This window comes from Falco cherrug, chromosome 9 (genome assembly GCF_023634085.1).
Source record: "Falco cherrug isolate bFalChe1 chromosome 9, bFalChe1.pri, whole genome shotgun sequence".
Classification (NCBI taxonomy): Eukaryota; Metazoa; Chordata; class Aves; order Falconiformes; family Falconidae; genus Falco; species Falco cherrug.
Genome location: NC_073705.1, coordinates 30,517,620 through 30,540,516, shown reverse-complemented (window position 1 = coordinate 30,540,516; position 22,897 = coordinate 30,517,620). Strand labels below are relative to the sequence as shown.

At 38.0% G+C, this 22,897-nt stretch overlaps 1 protein-coding gene across 3 annotated transcripts in view; it reads right to left on the bottom strand.

The window, feature by feature from the left end:
* Positions 1-22,554, bottom strand: part of BTAF1 (B-TFIID TATA-box binding protein associated factor 1) — a 47,331-nt gene extending 24,777 nt beyond the window's left edge. Inside the window, exons 1-10 of one of the 3 annotated variants that reach the window (XM_055719986.1) lie at positions 22,209-22,554; positions 21,660-21,812; positions 12,120-12,243; positions 10,978-11,092; positions 8,191-8,337; positions 5,648-5,811; positions 5,216-5,352; positions 4,501-4,612; positions 3,161-3,229; positions 499-588 (exon numbers count right to left, since the gene is read on the bottom strand). In XM_055719986.1, coding sequence (XP_055575961.1) covers positions 499-588; positions 3,161-3,229; positions 4,501-4,612; positions 5,216-5,352; positions 5,648-5,811; positions 8,191-8,337; positions 10,978-11,092; positions 12,120-12,243; positions 21,660-21,706 — 1,005 coding nt within the window. In that variant the 5' untranslated portion in view covers positions 21,707-21,812; positions 22,209-22,554. Of the gene's footprint in view, positions 1-498; positions 589-3,160; positions 3,230-4,500; positions 4,613-5,215; positions 5,353-5,647; positions 5,812-8,190; positions 8,338-10,977; positions 11,093-12,119; positions 12,244-19,564; positions 19,600-21,659; positions 21,813-22,208 lie in introns of those variants that run through there. The other 2 variants (XM_055719988.1, XM_055719987.1) reach the window with 2 other exon arrangements.
* Positions 22,555-22,897: the final 343 nt, after the last annotated feature.

Here is a 22,897-nt window from a genome sequence, read left to right as displayed (position 1 = left end):
AACAAGCCATTGCTGTCATGATATTTTTAAAAAGAGTCTCCTTTTAAACAGACTGTTTAAATACTTTTTCTTATAATAACAAAGCAAGCAGATCAATAGTCATTCTACTATTTAAGTGAATTAGACTGTCTGAGACACTTCACTAGAGTTATATAAATATATATATAGCTTGTAAATTTTGTTTCAGCACACCCGTACCATGACCTGAAAATCGTATTTTCTAGTATGGAGGGTAGTGTTTAATAACTTTACACAGAGTCTACATATTAATGGCTGCTCATACAGTAGTATTATTTTTTTGCACAGGCCTTTTAAAAATAAGGTAAACATTTCATTAGTGCATAGAGTGACTTCATCTAGATTATTCTGAGAAAACAAATTTCATTGTTTATATTCCCCCCATATCACCCACCTCCTGCAAAGCTTGAGTATTTTAAGAAATCTGTTTTCTAAGCTCTGTTTAGGTAATATGTTAAGTCTACATGACTGGAAACTTACCTCTTCTAAAGAGCTATCTCCCATTTTACCACCACTTTTGCCATGAGCTTTAAGTATCTCTCTCAGTCCAGTACCTGCACCATGTCGAACCTAGAAAAGTGAAATAAAACATCAATCTTGAAATATTTAGGACCAGAAGATTAAAACCACACTGGGTAACTGAAAAATACATGTCTCTATTAAGAACAAAGTAGTAAAGTGCTGCAGAGTTAGTGGTACTTAGACCTGTGGGAATGGGTAATTTTTTTCATTTGATGAATCTCATACTGATCTGTCCAAAACCAACTGTTTTTTCTTAAGTATTTGCCAGCTTATGGACAGAAGCAATTAAGAATTGCTTCTGTTTTCTAACCCAGAGATATTGTTATCATATGTGCAGCAGCAATGTAGCCGAAGGCAGCTTTCATTTAGTCTCACACCTCACTAGTACTCTGAGAAAGAGCAACTAGAGGATATTACTGTTTTCAGTAAATTAGTAAGCTAAAAAAAAGCAATATTCTTATGTTTCTTAAACACTTTATGTTTCTCTTTGTATTATATATTATATTTATACTTCTCTACAACTACTTATATTTCTTAAAGTTTGGATCCCCACTGAATATTCTGAGGTCTGCAAAACAAATTTTTCTTATTATTTTTTTACTATTCTACATAGCTTACAAATCTGTCTTGCTTCGCTAAATATTAAAAAAATGAATAAGTGGTATGGGAAAGCAAATTATAGCCACTTGTGTGTTCCCAGCAAACATGAACAGTTGAACACACTAGGAAGAGTTCTGAAAGTGACAGAAGACCTGTACAAAGACATACCCGTTTCTGGTATTTCTGATACGTAACTGGATTAGTAATTGGCTAATCAAGAAAAGCCCACCCAATAGATACACAGAAAGTTGCAAACGCGAAGTTTTGAACCAGGCTTTCATTGAGAGACCTTTATATAGGTGAGAGCAGAACTTCTTTTCTTATAAGGACACTTCATATGCATGCTCGCTACTAGTAGAAAAGTGTTGTATTTTGCTTCTTGATTGTAACAATTAGAACTGAGCAGTTGGCAAGTCCTCCCTTAATCAGAGTATCTTAGATAAAATGCAAGCATACATGCCCCCATATTTACAGCTCAATGGCTGCTGATAAAAGCTATAAGCAAGTCACTAAAAGCCAGACAGAGAGCCCGGTCTTAAAATCCTAATTGTTCATAATACACTAATCACTTGTTTATTTGGTCCAAGACTGCTTATGAGCTATTTTTCACAATCCAGAAGAGGAAGACTTTGCCAGTTAACTTCTCAGCTTCTGCAAACATGAAACAGTATGTTTTTAAAACAGAAAATTTTTTAAAGGAAATACCAGTAATAGGATTCATCTTGCCTGACTTGAGCCGCCTATAAGCTAGGCAAGCAGTCTGAACTAGCCATCCATGCTATCCCTAGACATTGCAAGAAGATGCCATACAACCATTTTAAAACCATGTGTTTTGAGGCAGTTTAACCCATTTTTCATCTAGAACATACCATAATAACGATTCTGTATTGATCTACTTCTTTCATTAAGATGTGTGTGCCCTATATCAAATGTACTAAGAAAGCTACGAGAATGCCTGCACTTCAGGAAACAAGTGGACTTCTGCTTCATCTGCAACCAGTCTGCCTTCAAATAAGGTGAGGCTTATTAGCTCAGACTCAGTGATGTGCCACACAAATATAATTGTCCCTTTTCTGGGCTGAAAATAATTGTGCTGGCTGCATATGTTCTACCTCTGTGTTTCCAAGTTTGAGGTCAGTATGGGCAGAGCCAGCTTGCTATCACTGAAACTGTGCTACAGATAGACCTAAGTATGTTACAGTTGTTATTAACATTTAATCTTTCAAAAGATCAACTTTTTTACAAAAAACTGAAGGTAGTAGACAACAGTTACTTCCATCTTCTGCTCAAGGAAGAGAGACCATTATCAGCTACTTCATATTTCTGCCTGGAACCGATACCAAAGTTTGTGGAAAATAGTATAAGGATTGAATAGAAGGGTAGGCAGGACAGTTTTTTAATCTTGAAAATAAAAGAAAGAAAGAAAGAAAATTATCTTGCAAATAAGCATCCAAATATATAGTTTTTGTAGTTTGTATTTACTATGGTTCTAAAAAAGTTAAAAGTACCATTTTATAAATGAAGATAATAACTAATGATTTGTAGCCTAACCTGTTACCAAAGGGGTGATTCTCCTCCATTTTCTACTAGCTTTGCGTTAGACAAACATACCACTATTGTCAGCAACAGACTTGCACAATATTCCTCAAACTCTTAACAAATCCAAGCCTGCTAACACCAACTATTGCTTAATCTTTTGACTGCAGATGCATGTGCTTTTATTTTGCTTCAGTTTCAGTATTTCCAGAATTCTCACTTATAATCACTGCTTTCCATACCCTTCCCACTCTCCACTTGAGTATACATTACATATCTGTTTTTATTTCCCCTTTAAATGAGTCTTAAAAAAATACTCAAGTGCTCTACAAGCAGATTTCTCTTGGCTGTGTAATCTGTATTTACAATTGATGTAATTTTTGATATCTAGGAAAACGTTCGAGTGCTATGCACACAGTTTTTGTGCTTCCACTGAAGCTTTTTTTTAAACCTATAATTACACCTTAGATACTGCACATCTTACCTCCCAAGAAGGGTTAAAGAGATCATTGCACACCTCTTCACAAAAACTTTCCAAAGGCCATTCATTTGCCTAAATTAATAAAAAATTAAGTATGACATTAAAAGAGAAAGGGATCAGGCAAACATTTCTTGTACCACTTAGATACATGAAGATAAAAAAAGACCTCCAAAAGCTTAAGTATTTTTCTTTGTTACTGGATAAAACTGAAAAACAACAGCAACTTTCCTCCACACTTCAGAAACTTTGCAGAATAGCACTGGATTTTTTAAAAAGCTTATGAAGTTTGTCTATTAGTAACGTAACCTCTTCTCTATGGTAATTAATTTTGATGTTCTGGCATTCAGCTTCCTTTTAGGGACCACACAAGGGCAGAAGGTGCAGCAAAATTTATCATCCTTCCCAGTGTTCTTTAAATTTATGAACTTTGCCTTTAAAGAATACAATAGGCAAGTCTCAGTTTGAAGTTACACTACATAATCAAATTGGGTCAATTACTCCAGTAATAAATGCCACCCCTTTCAAAACACATTCCACATTTTTAAAAACCAGAAACATACCCACTGCAAAGGAAACTGACATGGCTGTCGAAAGAAAATTATGATACCAACATTAGTAAGTTCACACCATCACAAACACAAAGCATTTGAAAGGCTAGCAACCAGCAGCTATTCAGCCTGTTGAGTAACTCATCTCCAATTCATTTTCCAGTCATCATTTTTCAAATAAGAATTCACTTACTAAGCTATGTCTGGAAAAATCTTATTTTTGTAGAACACACTTATGAAGATAAAGTCTCTTCAAATAAACTTGTATATATCACTTGTATTCTTGAATAGCTCTTCTTACAAGTTTTCAGCTTTTCAGTCAATTAAAACAAATGCAAGTTTTTCTAAGACTGAAGGTAACTTTAAATCTTCAATTACTAAAGATAGAACTTAAATCTAAATTAAGCCTCATTAAAGTAAGGTGAAGATTAAAATGTACATGAACATTTAGATCAAATTATTTATGGCTCAGTGTAATCCTACCATCTAAGCATTTAGCACTGTTTTACAGTTTAATACCCAGGTCTGACACCTGCAATCCACCTACTCAGGTTCATTTGGGTCACAAACTGCTACCAATGGATTAAATGTGGTTTCGTCCTCAATGCTATACACACTTTGAAGCTCATCTGCTTCATCACATATAAAAGCAAGCTGGCCATGGCATTCTTTACTCCATTTCTCTTACTGCTAAAATGACTAAAGAATTTAGGAGCACAAAGGGGTTTTGTTTTACATTACTTTGCTAAAAAACTGAATGATCATTCCTACTAACCACAGAACAACATATCATACCTCTTCTGGAGCATTTTCTACCAATGTTTTTGAGTCTGTGGCAGGCTGGTTGATGACAACATTTGCAACTTTTCTTCTCTTTTCTTCTGGCTCCCCATCAGTGCTATCATTGCTGAGGAGGAACAAGTATAAGTTTATGAACTGAAAATATGTTTTAGGGAAAGTAATTACTTCTACAACTGCAGTCTTCAGATACAATAGTGTGGCAAGAATACAGAACAAAAAGGTTTAACACTGAAATATACAAAATAGGTAGGTTTACATGCCAAAAGAACTCAGTGAGAAGACAGTAGAATCCTGTCCCTAATTGGCAGTCCTTCTCAGATGTCTTTTTCCAAGAAATACAGAAATTCTTGAATAAAATCAAGGTAAGAATATTTTTTATGGTTTCATCAGGAAGTTATATATTAAATTTTTAGTTTATCTTTCTATCTTTTTAAAAAAACCCTTTTCATGCACTATTTTCTACCCATATTTAATAACAGGGACAAACCACAATTTTTAACTGCAGCATTCCATTATTTCAAGATCCCTCTGAAGCTAGGTCCTTAACAAAGCTCTACTGGGAGTAAGTACAGCACACAAGCTTTTTATCATCAGCATAATTAGCACGTAAAAGATAAAGAAGCAAAGACTGTTGGAAGTTTTTCAGCAGATAAATCAAATCACAATCCCAGCTTAACTGAAATAAAAGCAAATCAGTTCACTATTATACCTCTTCTCATTAGCTTCCACTGCATCTCTGGATCTTTGCTTTGCAAATAGCTTAGCCATTCTCTTGGCTTTATTCTTTTGTCTACTGCTCATACCAGCTCGAAATTCTGAGTCAATTAACTCAGCAGCCTGAAGAGTCTGAAAGAGAAGTCATTCATTGTCAATTCTTCTTGCAATGAAGGTCCTGAAAAATTCTCAAAACCACATTGCTCTGAAGGTCCCAACCCTCCATTTCAAACTCAGAGCAGCAGTTTGACATTAGATAATACTAACATGCAACTAAGTGGGGGCATAAGAATTCAGGAAGTCAAAGCATACCATATTCAATGTTGATCATCATACTTAATACACACAGAGTATAACCATAGAAGCACAAATAAAGCAAACCCACTGTATTATTCCTTGCAGTCAAGCAGCCCGAGGTTTTACCTACAGGTTGTTTGTTTACTAGTGAAACTGAAGAAGGAGAATAGTCCAAATCTTCATCATTGAAGAGATCTTCAGTATTCATCCCAATTGCAGCACCCATATCTAAGCCAAGTTTCTTTTGTAACAGTTTCCTCTGTCGTGCTATCCTCTCTTTAGGATCAATTTCACCTTGAAAAGAAGTTTTTTAAGAAGGCAAAATGTGTCAGATTTCCAACCAGATGTATTATTGAAGCTTTGTTCAATAAAATAACATAGAGCCAAAAGTTACAGAATTAAGTTGTACTTGGCTAATACATCAATACAATCTTTTAAACCAAATCACACTGATTCCCTAGGAAGAAGTTTTCTGCTACTGAAGCTATACTAGTCCTTAAACCATGATGAATTTTTAAACAGAAGATAGTTTCTGTGAACTTCATTAAACTACATTTGGTCTACAGAAGTAAAAAACCAAATCTCCCCCAAGTTTTTATGAAACTGCACTTTGAAAGGAACAAATTAACACACTAACAAATAAATCCAGCAACTGATTCAAGAACTATCCCTTTTTTTATTGAGCCCATGCATCCTTGTGGGAATCTGTTGATTTTGGCATTCTGAGGGTTTGGATTTTTTTTTGTTGGTTTCTTTTTGGATGATGTTGTTCATTTAAGATTTCTTTACTTCCTAAACTTTATCTTCTGTTGGGAAACAGACCTAAGAAATAACAACCATCAACAAACCCCCTCAAATTATATTCAATCCCATATCCTGTAATAATATGTATATTCTAATAATAGTAATATTCTTCCTTGTAAAATGCACTCGACTCAAGTGTCTCCTGCCCAAACTAACTCCTGGTGACAATGTAGACTGAAGCATAAGCATGATTTTCCTAGGGTGCTGGAGTCTGTTAACAATCTTATCTCAATCTTCATGTGTCAAGCAAGGCTCATTTAGGAAGTTAACAGAAGCTGCCTCAAGAATGTTGTGAAACTTCAACACTTTAATTACTGAACACCTAGACTTCAGGAGCACCCACAGTTACAGAAAAGAATTGAAGATTTCAGTGCTCAAGTAGAATAAAGTCAACTGAAACTTGTAGCTTGTAGGGCTGTCAAGACTTCACTCTGTTTTTACATGTGTGGTATGGAAACTGTTGAGGAGATTGGTTTTTTTTTTGTCAAATACCTGCGTATAAACTTGTAAGGAGATGACCAATATTAGCAGAATTTTGGTGTATACACCAGGTTGAGTAGTAATTAGTAGTTGATTATAACAATACCAATAAGCCTTTCTTTTTTAAAAACTTGATTCAACTGAAAAGCAGAGAAATACAACCTCCATTCTCTAAAAAACATTTTTCCTTTTGCAAGTTCATCTTAGGAAAAAGCTTCATCGACTGCTAATTCTAAAGATCATTTAACTCACTTAATGTCCATTCACATTGGCTACTTGAAAACAAAAGCAGAAGAGAAAGCAGCCTTTGTATATTTTCCCACCAGGTAAAAAAAACAAAAGGGAGCAGCTAAAGCTATTCTTAGTTTCATTTTCTTATTTCTGATTTTGTATTTTTTATTTATTTTCATTCATAAATTTATTTATGTGCAATCATACAACACTGGAATAAATACACTTCTATGAACTGAAGTGTCCTATTCCATCAGTTAGATTTCTGAACAAGCAGGGTTTTATTAAAAGAGGTTAAACTTGTACAACAACTTATTAACCTAGCATAACAAGTGGCAAGCAATAAAATAGCAGCCAGAGTTAACAGACAGGATACTGCTTAAGTGTCAGCAGCCATAGGTGCTTTTCCTTGCTGCGTTAGTGTTTTCGCATACACTGCACAGAATGCATCACCATGAGGAACAAGTGAATCACAGCTATGCAGTCAGAGCAGATTCTTATCTACAGCACCATTTCATTTGATGGAGAAACTGGAAGACAGACTGGAACTAGAGCAGGAAAGTACAGTAATAGCAAAAATAAATATCTTTGATTAAAATAATTCAATGCCATTACACAGATACAAACCAACTCCTTCAGCTAAAAAGTTGCAGAAAGATAACAGACAAGTCACTTGAAACAAAAGATATCATGCAGGCACCGATATTTGATCTTACAGCTTTGACAGTTTTATCGCAGTATTTTTCATGCAGTCTTTCTACACTTGAAACCTTCAAGCTTTTAAATAAGCCACATCCCACCATTACACCCAAGGACACTGCTTTAATGAAGAACAAGTGGTGATAGTTCCTGCAGCTCTTAGAAAAAAATCTACAGCAATTTTATTGAAACCTTTAACATTGCCTTTTCTGCTCCCTCTTTCAGATTTCCATTCTCATCCTTCCCCCTGTACACATACCAATTCTGATAACAGAAAAAAACCCCACCCCCCCTAAAAATCATTTACCTTAATACAAACCAGTTGTGTTGGGGAATATTTTATTCCGTTATTTCCTAGAATTTTGAGAAACCACAGATGACTAGACTAATAATACTGCCACAACAATTGTTTTCAAATCAGTAAGTTTTCGTGTCTGCAAGTAAAATATAAAGATATACCTGATTTATCATCTTGGACTTCAAATTCTGCACCAGCAGATCCGAGAAGAGATGCACCATGTTTTAACAACCGACATATATCAAATCTGTCAAAACGCAACCGATCTGTTGAAGGTGAATCTTCCATAGGACTTTCTGAGCCTGGTTCTAGGTAGGACATTGAAAATGTTTTTAATTACAATGTGATGAATTTTTTGTTCGAAGTTCTGGCAGAAGATTAGCAAGAGAAACAAGAAATAATTTCTCTCCTCTAAATGAATCACCAGACACACGGCATTTTGATTCAAAAAATGTAAAGGCTCAATATCACAAAGAGACTGAAAAAACCCTTCACAACACACTTAATTGAGTAGGAAAAAATTGTAATGTTTCTCCCTTGATGAATGTAGCTTTTTAAAATCTTGGACACTGATATACCACTATATATCCAGGTCTTCTCTTACACACAGCGCCAACTTGCAGTTTGAACTGCATATGGCATGACACTTGTTTAAAGTGTGCAAGCCAACACCATTTATTAACATATCACAAAAGCCAAACATCCCCCATATTGAAGATGGAGAGTAGTCTTAACAGGTATGGGATAAAGTCAGCTACCAAGGGCTGCTGACAGCCAGTTATCAGCTCTTCTCAAATCTAGCTGCAGGTACAGTGCAGTTCAATACTGATACGGAACAGATTTATTCCGCATAAGGTGTCTTACAAATTCCTGGATTGAAATCACTTCCGAAGTATTCCCTCCCTTAACACTCCAAGATTTGTGTTTTGTGGCTCCTAGTCATATGCCACTTGGTACCCAAAAAGACTGGCTATTCCCTACATAATCGAGCATGCTCACATCCTGAATTACAACCAACGGTATAAATACAATTGTTGCTTACAAGAAAACCAGCATTTAGTTTGGTGTGTTTCATCCCATACTCACATTTACTTTGAAAGCTTGTTCATTTACAGCAGAATGAGTCGTAAGTGCACAAAACACCATACAAAAACACCAACTACCTTTCTTCAGACCTGAAGTTAATATTTCATTACAAATATACAAAAAGAAACAAATGTCTGCATAGCCAGTTAGCCCTGTTAAAATAGTACCTTTTTCTCAGACACACATAATTACCTTTTAAATTTCATGTCCGATAGGCAGATATGCAAGAACTGGACAATGCACTTGCAGACTGTAATTGAATGCTGTACTTCAAGACTGACAGGTTGCCCAATTTCTATGTACAAAAGGAGTGCTCTAAGTAATACTTGGAAATAGACTAGTGAAACTTATCCGTAGTAAGACAGTAGAGTCTACAAATAATGTTATTAAGTATATGGATAAATATGGTTTACTGGAAAAGATTCAGAATTATTCCTGAAAAAACCACCTCTAGTTAATCTGATTATCAATGTCCAAGAGCTCCAACAACTGGATAGAGGGGATCCAGCAGACGTAATATATTCAAGAGTGTTTGGCAAGGTTTCGTACTAAAAAATTAGAAAAAATTGAAGGAACCAAGTTACCACAGAATTTTGAGTCCTTCAGGGATCAGTGCTGGAACCAATTCTATCAGTCTTTAGCAATGAGGAGATTTTGCTACACACTCTTGTCAAGCATGTAGATGACATGATGCCTTTTTGGGTAACCAAAAGCGGCAATAGCACTAAGGAATCCCAGGAGCAATCTTAGAACAGACTAATGGACCAAGAGGCAGATAAGGTGTGAAACAAACAACCTAAACGATGCCTACACAACACCGAATTCAGATCTGGCTGTTAACATTCAAATTAAGATCTTTGAGGTACTTCTGACAGTTTTCTGTATTCACCAGCTTACTGGGCACTGACAGCCAAAACAGCCAACTAAGTCGTGGGCATCATCAGGAAGGACACTGAAAACATGACAAAGTGCATCATTTTGCCACTAGGTATAAATATCAGTAATCTAGAGATGTAGGTACACTGTGTGCAGTTCTGCACATCAAAAAGAGGACACAAGTAAGAAAAAACACCGAGAAGGACAAATAAAAGTTAGCTAAAAGACAAAACAGCTGTCTGCGAGGAAAGACTGAAGAGGCTGAAACTCTTCAATCTGGAGAGAAGTTGCTGGAGGTGAGCAAATATGATAGTTGACAAAAATCATAAAGGTTATGGATAAGGCAAATACTGAACTTGCTTGTCAAATTCTATAGCAACAGAGATACCGAACGAAACAAATTTGAGATCACCTCAAGACAGTTATGAGGGTGTGCATTTGGTTGTTTTTTTTAAACAGTGCGCCACAAAATTCTAAACACAGACAGTGACAAAGGATTTAGAAAAAAAATCACTGACAACAGGTCCCTAAGCTGACAGCAAAAGCAACTCTAACATCCCTAACATGACAATTTCAGATGCAAAGCGAGTACAAACAGAAAAGACTTCAGCAAGCTACCACTTCATCTGCCTCAAAGGTGCTCTGAGGAAGGGAACGGAGAAGAAAAAGTGCGTTTGCAAAATACCATGACAAAGTTGATTGGTTAAAAGTTTTGCCATTTTACTAGTTATTATTCCTTTTATAAATAAAAGCTTTATGAGGATACAGAGCACAAGCATGGGAATCTTAGAAGAAGCAAAGGTCAGGTACATTGCTGTAACTAAATTTGAACATCTAAAGCCAAAGAGGTTTGCTACAGTCCACACATACAAAAAGGTCTGTGCTCATAAAAAGCCCAAATTACACAGTTGCCTTGAAATGTCTCACATCACATTCAGTTTGCATCACATAAACAATGAATTCTACATAATTCATTTAAGCACCACCTTGTTTTGATCTTGGAGTTGGATTCCACTCAGGCACATTTTTCACTATTGCTTCAACAGCCTGGCCAGCCGCAATACGAGTATCCCAGTTCGTACTTCTTAAATACACTAACACCTTTAAGGAGAGATTAATAAAGAAATAAGTACTTGCTTAAAACATACTTTCAGAAAATTCATCAGCTGTTATGCTCTAATAAAACACACTTTTAATGCTATGGATTAAAACACCATTCAAAACAACAAAGGACAAGAAAACAAACCAAGGAAATGCAAGCAGACTTCTCTATATTGCTCACTACTTAGCAGAACACTTGCCATAGCCACACATTAAGAATTTATAAAATACATTTAGTCCCATCGGTCAAACTCAACATCTATTTCCTCCAGGTAATGAACAAGTCTTGAGACTTTTGGGTTTTGCTTTCTAAAATGAAGTGTTCGAAGGAGATTAATAGACCTTAAAACTTTGAAGTCATTTAATCCAAGAAGAGGGGCAACAGGGGTCATTTGAAGCAACGTATGCTCTTCTAAATTAATTTACCACGATGTCTCAAATCTGGAAAAACTATTTCTTTTTCTGAAAGTGGTTTGATATTCATGATTCCTTGGCCACTTTGTTGATACTATCAATTGTGGTGAGGGCACCTGTTCAATAGGAGCAGAACTGAGGTCACTCAGCCATCTCCAGCTGTCAGATACAGACTATTTTTGGTGGCTTTACTAGACTTGGCCAGATTGAAGTCTCAACCTAAAGGAAATCTCTTCCCATTTTTTCAGCCCTTTTAAAGACACGCAGCTTCCTACATTTTTAATGCTTTATCACACAGGTAAGAACCTTTAAAGGCAGGAGCAGAAATTTTTGTAAGGCAGTAAAGCTTCTCTTTATAGAAGAAAATCTAAACTTACAGCAAACACTGAATATCCATACTGAATGCAAAGTGAAACCTCACTTACATAACAATTTCAGAGGCTGACAGAACAGCAGGCTTAACAGAAGAAGCCTCCTAATTTTCTTCAGTCTCCTATTTTCAGAGAATACAAGACTACTATGCTTTTTTCTTCTTCTTCCCACATAATGCATACCCCTTTTAAACTATTTTTATTCTCAACATTAAAGTACTAGGGAGAGGGAAGATGCTTACTTTAGATAAGAGATTATTCAGTTCATGAGGGTGCAGTTTCACTACTTCCCCGAGTTGCTGTGCAGCTGCTTTTCTTGTTACTGGTGTTGTACCGGTGTCCAGTAAAATAAAGAGACGATCAAGCCTAAATATGATTGACAAAACCCAAAAATGTTATGCTATTCATAGTTCAGCTGCTCATTTCTATTAATATTCCCCACATTTTTCAGTTTATCTAATGCAAACGGAAGAAATGTTTGCCTCAAGACTGTCAATTGACAGGGTGACAAACATACTTTCCTCCGAAGAGTAACCATAGTTGTTCTAAAGCACACTTAATTCAGCAAGCAAAAAAATGAACAGAGAAACTGTTAGAAGCATTACTTTAAAAAAATCTGCAGTTACAAGAGAAAATTAAATTGTTCCCTCTTTTTTCCATGATAGAACATTTTCAATCTTGAAAAATAAACACTGTTACATTGTAAATTATCTTCACCAAATCGTGTCTGATACAGAAAACAAAAGGCTCAACTGCTTATATTATGCATTATCACTTCTTTTGAAAACATAGCCTGTGATCTATATCAAACTCTGCTTTTCCAAGACACCATAAATTTTTACTTTTCATATATTTTCTCCCTAACTACCTGGAATATATAAAACCAAACCTGTTGTTGTATTTACATCTCTGAAATAATTCAATACCTCTGGCCTTCCCATGAAACACAGGAATTTAACCAGCAAATGTGTTTTCACAGCAACTCTGTATTTAGTGAGAGACCCTGATCATGTATTTTCAGCATAGTTTATTTCTTGTTTAGAGGAGCTACTTGATGAAAAAGTCATCATATTTAAAAAGCAATCAAAATAGAGACTACCTAGATAATCAAATCAATGATGGAAGTAACAAGTGTTCATTATTCCCTCCACTGTAAGTGGGACAGTTAGAACTCTCCTTACAGCGTGCCTAGTTTATCCCGTAGTTACCGGGCAATGTGAGGTTATTACTGAATGTAAGTCCATAATCTGTCCATGTAGTGCAGTCAATTTTCCTTTCTAGCCTTAATCATAAGAATACGAACAATATTGCAACAATACGAAGCTAGAATTTATACAGTAGTGAAGCTCACCTAGATTAGCCTAACAAAATAAGGATTACAGTACCCTGAACTACTCCCCTTCCTCATAAACATGTACCCTAGGTTTGAGTAATTACAGGGTAATTACAGGAAAGGACAAATGTTTTGCTTGTTAGTCTGTTGCTACTAATTACATTTCACCAAAACTGCCTTTAACATTAGCTCCAATACTTAAAAAAAAAAAAAAGACACCTCTTCCCAACATCACTGGATTTTGTACTTTGACACACTTAAATAGCACTTCCTCCTGAGAATATCTTATAATGTATCACAATGCATTAGAAATAGCAGCGCTACAGAACCAAGGCAATAATGTCACAGAAATACAGTTCCAAAACCCAAATGCTCTCACAACTGGATGTATTAGGTTAAATATCCATTAGACTAAAAAAATTTCTAAGAAAGTATCTCAATTCATTCTAGCATTTTAGACGTACTGATATTGCCAGCTTTGAAACAACTCTCTTCCTACTACTAAAACAGATGAGCCCATTTCAATTTCTGTACATAAAACTGGAGTTTCAATTGCTATGATTTACTAGTTAGCAAATTATTTAACTTACATAAAAATGAAACCCCAAACACATCTAAACCACCACTTTTGTGTGATTAGACCGTCAAGGAGGAAAGCAAAAACTTTACAGATGCAATTCTTCTAAATCACTGATAGTGAACTAGTCAGGAGGAACATACCACGTATTTATTTACCAGTATTTTTTCCTTCTACATTTGACAGTAATAACCCAACCTGATTTGCAGCACTCTGTATTATTCAGTACAAAATATGCTAGCTTGCAGAGCAAGCACAGCTTGCTCTAACTTGCTTGTTCTCACCCCTTTCATTCTTCATCTCTCTGTGAAACTTCAGTGTTCCATACTCAAGAAGTTTGCTATTTAGCACCACCCACTCCTTTAACTATCGAAGTATCTTTTTTTCCATCTCCAAAATCAAGCAGAATGTGCAACTCAGACCACTTCCTCAGCTAGAACTCTTCATGTGCAAAACAGGAGGAAACCACTATGACTGCCTACCCTCAAAAAAAACCCAGTTCAATTCCAATCTTAGTTACAACACTAGATCTTCACTCCTAAACCCCACAACTTTTTGAAGCTGTGTTACTTACATAATACAGTTCATCGTTGGTTTTGACTTTTTTAACCTGCAGTATGCTTGGTTTATAGTTTGTGATTTTTAATTGTAATATGCTTAACTTGCATACAAATGCAAAATAAAACAAAAAAATCTTTCTATTGTCTCACATCACTATAGGAAGGTTTCAGCATTCTACCCCAGCAAAATAAACGGAAACAGGATTAGCAAATACAGCTAACAGTATCTGACCAACAGTACTCCTAGTCACGCTAATCATTCTTTCTTTCCCTCCCCCAGATGCCTCAATGTACAATTCTCAAACAGTTAGCATTTTGGAGCTATTCCTCCTAAGATTCTTAAATTAAGTTCTGGTGTTGCTGCAGCAGAGTATGGCAGAGCCTGAATTCTCCTGCTCTAGTTGGAAGGGTAACACTGAGAAAATTGTCACTGATCAGCGGCGCTAGTTCTTCTACAATTAAAGTTTTTCTTCTTAGTTACATTAAGAATGAAATAATACTAAAAATTCTAAACAAGTTAATTTTGAGGACCTGCAGTTTGGAATCAAACTTCCCCAGTTCTGACAATATTTTCACTCTCAGAATAAACTAACAGCCAGCCTCTAAACTAGTTATTGAAACCAAAGAGGACTAAGTTTTCTTATGGCAGGTGGTTCTCTGCCTCTCGTGCTAGACAGTGCTGTATGGAGAGCACTGCATAGCTCGCATCATTCACCCATGTAACACAAGTCTGAATCAGTGTGGTAGAATGCTCTACAATGCGGATAATTTTTAATTATTTTATGAAAGAGTTTAATACAGGCTGTCAGCAAAGTTGTTCTAAGCATATGGAAGACAAGTGAACAAGAAATACAGGAAGTACTTAGGGGAAGAAAAAAATATCAGAAAGAAAACCAAAGAGACTCCTGGATTGTTACGAAAAATCTAAATACCAACAAATGCTAAAAATTAAATATCTCTAAATTTTTTTTCCCTGCACATTAGCCATAATCAGAACTTAAAAATATAAAGTTCTTTTACCTCATAAGCAACGGTTTAGATAATCCTTCTGGCTGTCATGTTCGAATCCTGAGTCAACCACATCTCACTGACAGGACAGCAGCCACACACTACCTCTATGTGAACTCATTACAAAGTACTAACTTGTTTGAAGAGGTAGATGCCTTTTCCCTCTCACTTGAGACATTTGAGATCTACAAGTGTATTAGCAAGACAGAACTTGGAGCAGCAATTCAAAGTTCTTATGAACAGCGTTACATTCAAATTAAGTATTTTTTATTTTAAGAAATACCACATGTGCTTTTACATTGACACAGAGTTCATTAGAAGTGTTTCTGACACAAAGACATCAATTCAGGTGCTTAAGAACAACCATCTTGTAGCCTTTGAGATACCTCAGAATGAGTCATCCACAGGGGGGTCAGCAGACATGACAGAGGATGCAGGAGATCCCAGTCACTCTGAAGCACCAAGGACACATTATACCATCTAAACTGGCACCAGAGACCTAGGCAAGTGAATCCTCCCCACAAATATGCCAAGTCATCAAACCCTGAGCATTTCATTAAAGCACACTAGTTTTGAAAAGACTAAAGCTTGAATTTTTACTTTCAGAACAGAACCACCTGAGAGATACTCAAGAATAATCAGCAGGTCTGTGATCAGGGGGTATCAACTGGAACAGCCATCCCAAATCACACCAGACTTCTACCACTAGACTACTACTACTACAACAATTTTATCTAACAATCCTAAAAAAAAAATACTTAGAGAAAGATTGGAGGCAAGAACTCTAAGAATAAACAATTTGATTTGCATTGCTATTAATCTGAATAGTAAGGTTGGCTGTCATAAGGGGGAACATCTCTCTAATCAACACTGTTATGCAGAATGATTATGTATACAGGCTTAGTTCACGTAACTAAAGGGAGTTTTATGAACATAAGCACATAGAAACGGTTATTGACCCCCAGTCACCAAACATAACAAGTCTTTTGCTCTTCTAGTGCATTATCACAGTAAAGATTATGAATAAAAAAAATTTACAAAGGACAATCATGAGAGCAAGTACTTTCAAAAGAGCCACCACAACTAACTCAGGGGCCTCTCCAGGTAGCATGATGATTACACGTTCTAGTCGCAGCTTTCCAACCATTTTGCAGATTCAGCATTAAATAAGTTAGATTTGACTGTACCCAGGCACAGTAGGCAAACATTGCAACAAATCACCTGTTCTGTTCTTCATGCTAATCTTCAGTTCTTTGCTGCCTAAGGGTATGTCTCCAAACAGAGGGCTGATCTCCATTTGAAGGGACAGCTACCATAATAAAGTGAACCTTATGGCACTTTTGTGGAAACTTGAAGGGCTTTCAAATCCACATCATCAACTACAGAGGCACTGGAAAGCTAGTAGTGGGATAGTTAATGAACAGGTCAAGATACAGAAGTTATCAACACTATCTCCAAATTGGTTCCAAAAGACGACATATGCAGCTGGATTGTACGAAGATCCAGACCATTCCCAGCATAAACATTGTGACTGGATTGGGTCCTCACAGGACTTCAGATGGGGAAACTTTCAATTTCTTGATTTTGATGAGTTGAAGCTTTAAAAGGACAGTGAACTGATGACTGCTGTCAATTAAGTGATGTTCGGACTACTTCTCTGTGTGCACCAAGATGTTTAACTGGCCAGGGAACAGCCTCCGACAGTAAAGGCCAACTGGTGCAGAACAGCTCATAACTATTGTAGCATATCCTCCAACTCACTGAAATTGTGTGACTGTACAGAAAACTTGTGGTGTAGTTCCTAGAACACTCTAATGTCAACCTCTGCCCAGAGCCCTTTGAAAAACTGCTAGCTAGCACCCATCGGAAGGCACGGAAATACTCTTCGGAGTTCACAATATAAATCTTGTTTCAACACCCAGAAGCTTCCTTCCAGACACTATTTCTTAGTACAGAGATAGCCCAGAAACCTAGAAAAGATCACTAAATTAAAATTTAGACATGACAAGGGTTGACACTCACTATGAAATTCAACCTAAGCTCTAATGTAGATGCCTTAGCTTTTCTTGTTGACCTGATAATCCTTTGGTGGTGTTTCATTATTTGGTCAATTCCCAGCTTTGGCAGCTTCACAGCTCAAAAAAACTCAAGCCTCTACTAAAGCACACATAAATTGTTAAACAATCAAGTAAACTTTCCAACATACTATCAGCAAGCAAGAGAAAGATCACTGAACAGAATTCAGAATGAAAAAAAGTGTGATGATACACAAAGGATGGATAGTGATTTTACTTCTCACAGGTGGGAGCCTGTGGAGTAAATAGTTATGAAGGTGGGGCTGTGGACAACAGAGAAATCATCTTGTTTCCTACAAAGCAGTGGAAGGGACACCTGGAATGAAACAAGAGCTCCACGACCACACTGTTCACAGTGTCATATACTGCATGTGGAAGCTAACCAAATACTAAAATTAGTATAATTAATTCCATATGGAATGTGTATTTCATACTTTATATGATCCATAGCATTAGGCTGTAGCATTTTTATTTGTAAACTATTACACATAACTACATCCAACAATGAAGCCCAAAAACATATGACCAATTACATTACAAAAACTGTGAGAAAGAACAGGAAGTTAAAAACAGCTGTAAAGACATACTAATACAAGAACTGTATCAACAAGTTATACAGGGGATGCCTTAGTGAGAATTCAAGTTCTAGCTGCTAGAGCAGGTCAGAATTCTTATTGGAGTGCAATCCTGACTTCCATTTCAGCCCATTAAGTGTCAGAGAAATCTTACAGCTCTCTCTCACTTGGGCAGTCATGCACATGCTACTTCTGCTCCCCCCCTCCACGACCCTGTCGGCACACCCTCCTACAAACAGCAACAGGGCAGGCAGTCCACTGTTCTGGTCTCCAAGTTAATGCCATCCAGGAGAGAAGAGTTACACTATTTCCCACCCCCTTTTTGAGGCAGAACTCCTGTCATCACATTGGTTATACAGTGTCCACCTACTCTGACAGCAGGGGCATATGCCTTCAACTAGTAGTGAAAACATACTTCTTACTCAATTTAACTCTTGCTTTTCATGCAAGAGCAGCCATGAAGTAATAGCTTCCAAACAAGGTAAAAACTGAATTCTTTCTTTAGAAAGTTTGTGGTAACCCCAAAGGAACATTTCTAAAAGGTGCATACGGTCCATAAAAGACTTTGGATAATTTTGGTATTCTGCAAGAACTTCAACCTCCCAACGATGCAGTATTAAACTTGAAATGTTATGCAAGTAATGAGCCAGCCAGGGCAGCCATTTTTCCTGAGAAGTCACAGCCGTACACTTCAAAAGCCCAGAGCAACAAATGAGGACCACATTTTCCAGGAGCTTTACTATCATAGCCTTGTGACATCATTATTTATAATAAAATAAGATGTAGGTTCCTAATCTACAAATTACCAGTTATACACAAATCCAAGTAAACGAAAACACTGAAAACTCTAGAAGCCAATTTTGAACTAACTTATACAGATCAAATCAAGAAGAGCTTGCAAGAGCAGCAAGTTATGCTCTTCACACTTTCTTAGGGAAGTGTCTTGAAAATACCCTGGGAAAAGTTGTTTTTAAGGTATTTAGGGTAACTCAAAGATATACCTATTACATTCAAATTCTTTATTCTTAATGCATCTTACCAGCTTCATTCATTTCATCACATTTGAAAAGCATGTTTGTTCTCCTTGGTGCTGTGAAGGCCCTCAAACATATGAGGAAAGCCAGTAACAGCCTTGGTGTTGGAATAATTATACATGAGGTATCTTTGAACACATTAAAGAAACTTGAAAGAAGTTTTATTACATATTGAAAGGGACTATCAATACTATTATCTACTGATAATCATTCTGAGTAATCTAGAAGCACTGTCATTTCTTTGGCAGTATCACTTTTTCACCTAAATTATTGCAAAAGATCGCTAGAGTGAGCCATTGTATTTATTAACTTGGATCATACACTTCATAGGAATGAAGCTGAAGCAAAACTTTCCACTTCCTTTTTTCCTTCTCAGTTCCACTATCAAGAATTATTTTTATTAGCTATGCAAACACTACGCTACTTCACATATACTTTTAAGACTAGAGACAGGAGAGAGAGCCTACCAAATTAGCTTGCGCATTCACAGAAGTAGTATCAACCTTCCCACCCACTTATACATACTTCTGGAGGATGGTGTTCATTAGTCTTTTTAGCATAAAACTACCGAAGAGATGAGCATTCTATTCTGCAGCACCTTCTGGTATGAGGTATCTACTGTTCTGATTTAGGTCTGTTTTCTAGCATACCATCACAGAAGCGTTATAAAGAAGCAGGTCTTCAGTCTGCGTAACAGCAGAATCTGTTAAAACAGGTAAGTATACAGGTCATGCAGAATAAAATACTAGAATCTCTTTTGTCAATAGAATACAAACAAGTGATAATTATTTTCAAGATCACCTTATTAGAAAGCTGCAAATTCTCAATACAATTTTTGAGATACTTCAAAGCATTTCCAATATTTGCTTAGATCTTCCTGAACAGACTAAGGTTTTGAGAAATGTTTTCAATTGACCAAACAGCAGAAACTAAACTTTACTGGCAAAAGCACCACTTGATAATTTACTGGTTTGCAAATGTAAAAAAACACCCTCCCCCTACCTCCAAAAATAGTTCCAATACAGAAGTAATGCTAATGAAGTTTTTCATTCATATCAGTGTTTGGTATGCACACAGCAAAAACAATGGGCCTTGGAGAAAGATTAATCCAAACCAATTCCTCCCTCGCTCTCCACACTTGCATAGTTAAAATCATTCAATGACAAAGTGTTATGTTGGTCCTTCAAAAGCAAAGTGAACTGCAACTACCTAGAGGAAGAATGCAGATCTCTACAAGTAAGCGGAGCTGGTACAGAATCTGGAACAGCTACGCCTTTAACAGAAACATAGTTGTAGTAAGTAAGCATACAAAACAGTTACTTGTAATATGTCTGAAAGGACCTTAGCAATTCTGTGTTCTGAAGTAAAAGGTGAAGACAAGATTTATTTATGAAATCAACACTGGCATTATATCCTCAGTGCTCCTACGGTCCTGCAGCCAAAAGGTTCATTTGTCAAGAGCTGCTGCGTAACTTAAAAAGGATATGGATGGGTTTTGCCATATCTATTTAAAAAAAAATGCCTGAGGTGAAATTTACATAGTATCATTTCTTATAGTTTTTGAAACATCAGGGTTCCCCAGAAATAACCAAGATGTTACAACGCTCCAAAATGTGTAATTCTTTCACCTATTTTACATGTGGAATTGAAACAATTCTATAGCAACTCACAAGTATTAGAGCACCTTTATTGAAGTTCTGTAACTTGTGTAACATTCTGATCTATACTCTGAAGCAATGTATCACATATGACATTATAAAAACACCAACTCCTTTTAAGTGCTCCATGCTGTAGCTTAGAATGACCCCTATCCAAACCCGAATTTTCTTTTCTGTCAGTTACCAGACCAAAAAGGCATTAGCTACATCTTTACATAGAGCACTACTGCTTTTCACTAAAGCCGTGCAGTTTTACAGAAATACAGAAACATTGGTAACTGAATTTGAAACCAACCTTCACAGTGGACACAACAGCTGAAAAGCTGTGTCTTGGCATTCCAGTTAACCCCTGTATCACACATATGTTAACACAGTTATTTAAGCAGACTGCCCCAGACCTAAAGTAGTTAGAATACTACTCTATTTAACATGATGGGTTGCAGTAGTATTTTAACAGCGATAGTAGCCTTGGTGCATCAGTCCTCACTACTCCCACACTTTTATGGGCAGCTTTGGACAAAAACAAAAAAACCCACAACTAATGTATAACAAGTTGATAAAAAGTATGAATGGAATAAGATAAAGGGATACTTTGTAGAAACTACAAAGCTCAAACTAAAAACACCTGCTACTAGAAGTCCTAAGAGGTGTACTGCCGCTATAAATTTGTATTAAAAATGGATTTCCGTCATAAATGTGCACGCCTTTAATTTGCTACATAGAATTATAAACTTTCATGCACAGCTTCAGGAATAGAACTTACTTTTGTTATAGCACTTCAAAAGTACAGAGATACTACCAACACATGATTTGAAGTTTATCTATCACAAGATTAATTTGGACTTATGGTTTCCTTTAAACTACCCTGTTAGGAAGCTTACTATGTCCATTTCACACACACAAAAAAAAGATGGCAGGAATTTGTGCTCATTTTTTAATAAAGCAGCCCTATTAAGACATACCTCTGTATCTGTAAATACTTCAAACGCTGGCACACCCCAGCGCACATGTGTGTAAGCAGATACTATCCAACGTCTTGAGGCAGCGCCAGAACACACTAATCACTTTTCTCCATGGGGGCCTGTTTTATTTCGGTTACTTTACAACTAAGGGCTCTGAAAAGCAAAACGGTTTCTTGCCAGGTTTGGAGACTCTGTATTGCTATCCCCTGTTCCCTAGCAGCTCGATCCGTGGACGGACGGGCCAGCACAACGAAGCTGTTGGATTCAGAGGGCAGCCCGAGACGCCCCAGGCAGAGCCCTGCGGCCCGGGGACGGGAGGGGGCTTCCCCGTGCGCCGGGCACGGGAGCCCCCCCAGGCCAGGAAGCAAACCCCCGCGGCCACCCCCATCCCCACCGAGGCCGCCCACAGGCTCCCGAGGGGCGAAGGGGTGGAAGCCCAGCACCCCTCTTCACCCCCGCACCCCCCAAAGCCAGGCCACACGGAGGGCCGGGGACTCGGGGCCGCCGCTGCCGGCCCCCCTTCCCCCACCCTTCCCGGCTCCTACCGACCTGGAGACGGCCATGGCCGCCCGGAGCAAGGCCTTGCAGGAGGCGAGCGGCGGGGCAGCGGGCGGGGGGGCTGGCGCCGCTCTGCCAGGGAGGAGGGCGCGGGGCCTAGCTCGGGCCTCTCGGGCGCCGCACCCGGCCTCGGCCCCGCCGGTGATCCGCGGGGAGCGGCTGAGTACAGCTGTAGCCGACAACGATCAGAGTCTCGCTCCCCCCAGGGGGGCAGCAGCGGCGCGGCCGGGAGCAGTGCACAACCCTCGGAGCGCAAGTTAAAGCTTCTATTCCCCCATCGCCGGGGCGAAGCCTAATGCCTGGTTTTATATGAGCAGCCATCTTGTATTTATTCCCTTCCTCCATGATAGCCGCTTCCTGATTGGCAAGGACGCCCGGCCACAGCCAATGGAGAGAGAGCTTCTAAGAGCGAGGAGGGCGGGCGCACGCAGCGCCCGGACTGAGCAGGACCGGCCATGGAGCCAGGCGAGCCGGCTGGCGGGGGGGCGCCGGCCTCCAGCGGGGCGTACCATCTGTGCGTCTTGAGGGGGAGGCTCCAAGGAGAGCGCCCCAGTCTCTCACGCCGAGGGGAGAAGAGAGGCACCGAAACGCGACATACGCGCGTTTCCTTGCCGCCACACCGGGAGGTGGTGCTTCTCCCCTGCCAGCATGACGGCAGAGGGCGGCGGGAACTCGGCGAG